The sequence below is a fragment of the Quercus lobata genome, chromosome 8 (genome assembly GCF_001633185.2).
Source record: "Quercus lobata isolate SW786 chromosome 8, ValleyOak3.0 Primary Assembly, whole genome shotgun sequence".
Classification (NCBI taxonomy): Eukaryota; Viridiplantae; Streptophyta; class Magnoliopsida; order Fagales; family Fagaceae; genus Quercus; species Quercus lobata.
The window spans coordinates 27,441,938-27,443,760 of record NC_044911.1 but is presented as its reverse complement, the minus strand read 5'-3'; the positions used below and the strand labels follow the sequence as shown (position 1 = coordinate 27,443,760).

Here is a 1,823-nt window from a genome sequence, read left to right as displayed (position 1 = left end):
AGGGTATAAATGTTAGGACATATGTGATTCACTTGTTAAGAACATATATCATTATTTTACGTAATTGGCTTATCCTTTAACAAAACGTACTATACTTGTATTTGGGTAGATTTATGATGTGTTTAATACTTCAAGAAACTGTGTTTCAAGATCAAGTGTTGAAGACATGCAAGTCTTTCCAAGATTCAAGCTAAAGAAGTGTTGTTCATTAAAGCTCAACAACTAGCTATCCATTGAGTTTAAGAAGCTGTTCCAGCCCCGTGGCTCAACAGCACCTCGACAGACACCTATCTGTCGAGCTTTATGAAAAACAAAATTTCAGTTCTGTTTTAACTCTAATCTGTGATTATGTGTTTGGGCCTTCTTTTCTTCTAACCCTAGACATATAAAATGATTATTTTAAGGGCCGTTAAAGTGTACACAAGTTGCACAAGTGTTGAGAAAAATTTGTCCAAGCAATTTGTAACCGGAGACAAAGTTTTGCCCTAATTCATCATTCTTGTGAAGAAGTTACTATTAGGTAGGTACTTTTGTGGGCTTTTGTTGTATGATAGCGATTTTGATTTACTTTTCACATTTGTTATGGCTGGATGGGAGGGTGCAGCACATGATACACGTATTTTCTTAGATGCTACCCGTCGACAATCTGTCAACTTTCCAAAACCACCACCAGGTATATAAATTTTTGTATATTAAACATGTATGAAGGATATTATTTATGTACATCTTACATTTTTTTTTTCTTTTACTAGGAAAATATTATTTAGTTGATGCTGGATACCCCTTAAGGAAAGGATACTTGCCACCTTATAAGGGACAGAGGTATCATCTTTCAGATTTTCGACGAGCTGGTCGAGGGAATCACATAGAAGAGAGGTTTAATTATGTTCACTCATCACTTAGAAGTGCAATTGAGCGAACATTTGGAGTTTGGAAGAATAAATGGAAAATTTTGAAGCAAATGCCACCTTATGACATTAAGCACCAAAGAAACATTATAGTTGCTACTTGTGTTTTGCATAATTTTATCAGAAAACATGATAGGGAAGATGAGGGATTCAATTGGGATGAACATGACTTGGACAGACCAAGAAGCAATAGTAGTGGAGAAGGTAGTAGCAGACAAGCAAACGTTGAAAATATACAAGATGAGGAGATGAAATTTGTTCGTGACAAAATAGCTCGATCCATTTGTGGGTTGTAAACAATATTTTTATTATTTCTGTTTTGGTGTTCTGGTTTTTGATTTTTCAAATAAGAACCTTTTTATTATTATAATGGATTGTCTAGTATTGATATTGTTGGCAATTAACATTTTAATATAATTATTTTCCTAATCATTTTAATATCTTTTTCTTGATGAGTTATTTTTAATATTTTAAATTTTATAAACTTCTCTCCATGAATTTCAACAACGAAAACATTATTATTGTTGTTATTATTAATGTAATTGTTAAGCTTAATTACATATTTTCAAAAATAAAAAAACACTGATCATAGGAAAAATGACAATATAACCTTCAAAAAATAGTTAAGCCCTTTTTTGGAATTTACACTCAAAACAGCTATTTTTAAAACAGCTTATCCAAACGCTTAAATATGATTTTAAAAATAGAAAACGCATATTTTCACATTTTTACCAAACACTTATCTGTGGTTTTTAAAATGGAGTTTTCAAAACGCACGTTTTAAAAACGCTAGTTTTAAAAACGCACATTTTGAAACAGCTTATCCAAACAGGCCCTTAGTATTTTCAAACGTTGTGGTTTTGCAATAAGTGATCAATCCATAACGCTAGCCTAAGCAAATTTGCCTTCCAAAAA

General features: G+C 31.9%; 1 protein-coding gene across 1 annotated transcript; it reads left to right on the top strand.

Annotated features, from left to right (window-relative positions):
- The first annotated feature begins 573 nt into the window (after nt 1-573).
- LOC115954755 (protein ALP1-like) lies at nt 574-1,224 on the top strand. Its single transcript, XM_031072686.1, has 2 exons — nt 574-673; nt 753-1,224. The coding sequence occupies exons 1-2, from the start codon at nt 583-585 to the stop codon at nt 1,202-1,204; spliced, it is 543 nt and encodes a 180-aa protein (XP_030928546.1). The 5' UTR covers nt 574-582; the 3' UTR covers nt 1,205-1,224.
- The last annotated feature ends 599 nt before the right edge of the window (nt 1,225-1,823 follow it).